The following is a 2,105-nucleotide window of genomic DNA, read 5'->3' on the forward strand; positions in this document are numbered from 1 at the left end:
TGGAGTTAGCAGTCTCCTCTGACAGCAGGGACCTTGTCAGCAGTCCCCCTGGCCATCAGGCCTAGCCCAGTGCCTGGCACAAGGCAGGTGCTCGTTGTATGAATGACCTACGGTGCCTATGGGGTGGGCAGGGAGGACCTTCATTCTTCTTGGGTCACAGGCCTGCACGTGTTTTCATTTGGAGGGTGGACGGAACCCCAAGCGCCTGCCGAAGAGCCTCTGCTCCACTGGCCGTGAGCAGCCTGCTTACCTGGACCTGCCGGAGAGCTCTCTGGGCATGCTCCGGCTTCCTGTACTCCACAAATCCAAACCCCATGGAAAGCAGCGCACCTGGAAGACAGAGATGGAAATCAGCCAGCGGGTGAGTGGGTCTGAGTCGCAGAGGGGGAATCTGACCCTTGGCATCATTTCTCTCCTTTTTTCAAGCCCCTCTTCACCCAAAAAGATGGAAGCTCCCGGCTGGCCTTTTATGACTCATCATCATGAAGAATCGGCCACCGAGGTTACATAGCTGCCACCTGAGGCCCAGCTGACTGTTAATTAACAGATGATTGACGTGCTAATTAACTTCATAATAGATTCTGCCTTTCGGAGGGAGAGGGACCAGCAGGGATGACCATGGCTGTGACAAGTGGCAAAACCTCTACTAGGCGGTGCCCTGCTTTCCCACACAAGGCACAGCAGGAGGGCACGCATGGACGTCAACAAGCAAAGACCAGCTCTTTCTATTACTGGCCATCCACTAGGCAGTTCCTGACTTTCAGGCAGGAAGTTCAGAGAGGGAGGGCAACTGCATTATCTGAACAGATCTGGTTTCCTACTTCTAGGCAGTGAGTAGTGAGAGATAAAATAGCGAGGGACAGCTCAAAATTTTATGGGAAATATTTGGGTTCTGACTTCAGCTATGATGGTGTGTATGTGTGAGTGCGTGTATGTGTGTGTGTGTGTGTGTGCTCGTGTTACTAAAAATAACTGGTGGGGGAGGAGGACAGAAATCCTTTTACAAGAACTAAAAAACGTAAGATCCCTAAGGACATGTTAGGAGGCAGTGGTGGTGCAGGGGTAGAATTCTCCCCTTCCTGCGAGTGACCCGGGTTCAATTTCTGGCCACAGCACTTCATGAGCAGTCACCGTCTGCAGTGGAAGTTTGAGTGTTGCTGTGATTGCTGAGCAGGGCGGAGCCTCCAGACTAGGACAGCCTAGGAGGAAAGGCCTGGTGCTCCACTGCCACAAACCAGCCAATGAGAATCCCACGGATCCCAAGAGTTTGATCCTCGACTACCATGGGGACAGTGTGGGATGACCGTGAATCAGGGCCAACATCGTGGCAGCTGACAGTAACAATCACATCTTGCCTTTTTAAAACAAAATCTGCTGCATTCCCTTCTCCCCAGCATTCCATACAAACTTGTTACATTTATTCTGTGTTCTCTTCACAGTTGAACTTGAAGAAGAATAGCTTAAGTCTAATGGGTCCGAGTCAGGCTCCAGAACTTCCTCTACCTCTGGGACTCACTTAATGGCTCCTCTTTCCTCTACCGTATTGTTTGTGAGAGCTGTGCTTCCTACCACCACCTGCATGCTCGCGTTCCCACTCATAAACCAGTGATAGAAAACCAAAAAACCAAACCCACTGCCATCAAGTTGATTTCAACTCACAGGGACCCCATAGGACAGCAGAGAACTGCCTCCTCCTGCAGCCAGAACCATGTTTTGGCAATTATGGAATTTCTTCTGCACAGAATCCAATGTGCAATTTTCCATTAATGTGGCACAGTGGTTAAAGCATCAGGCTGTTAACTCAAAGGTTGGAGGTTCGGACCCACCAGCTGCTCTGCAGGAGAAGATGAGGCAGTCTGCTTCTGTGAAGATTTATAGCCTTGGAAACCCTATGAGGCAGCTGTACCCTGTCCTCTAGGATTGCAATGAGTTGAACTTGACCCAAGGGCAGTGGGTTAGAGCTCTCAGCCACCCAGCACTATGTATCCAGTAGGAGCTCAGGATGCAATGAAGGACTGACCCCTGGAGCATACCCACAAAGGGCTGGAATGGGGGCACAAGCTGTGAGAAAGCCTGGACTTAAGCCTTTTCCATCGTCATCAGGC

General features: G+C 50.9%; 1 protein-coding gene across 1 annotated transcript in view; it reads right to left on the bottom strand.

The window, feature by feature from the left end:
• RBM19 (RNA binding motif protein 19) overlaps positions 1 to 2,105 on the bottom strand; it is a 130,950-nt gene that overhangs the window by 96,333 nt on the left and 32,512 nt on the right. Inside the window, exon 18 of the mRNA XM_007938280.2 lies at positions 251 to 330. Coding sequence (XP_007936471.2) covers positions 251 to 330 — 80 coding nt within the window. The remainder of the gene's footprint in view (positions 1 to 250; positions 331 to 2,105) is intronic.

Source organism: Orycteropus afer, unplaced genomic scaffold (assembly GCF_000298275.1).
Source record: "Orycteropus afer afer isolate SDZICR_OR568_19922 unplaced genomic scaffold, OryAfe1.0 scaffold00048, whole genome shotgun sequence".
Lineage (NCBI taxonomy): Eukaryota > Metazoa > Chordata > Mammalia > Tubulidentata > Orycteropodidae > Orycteropus > Orycteropus afer.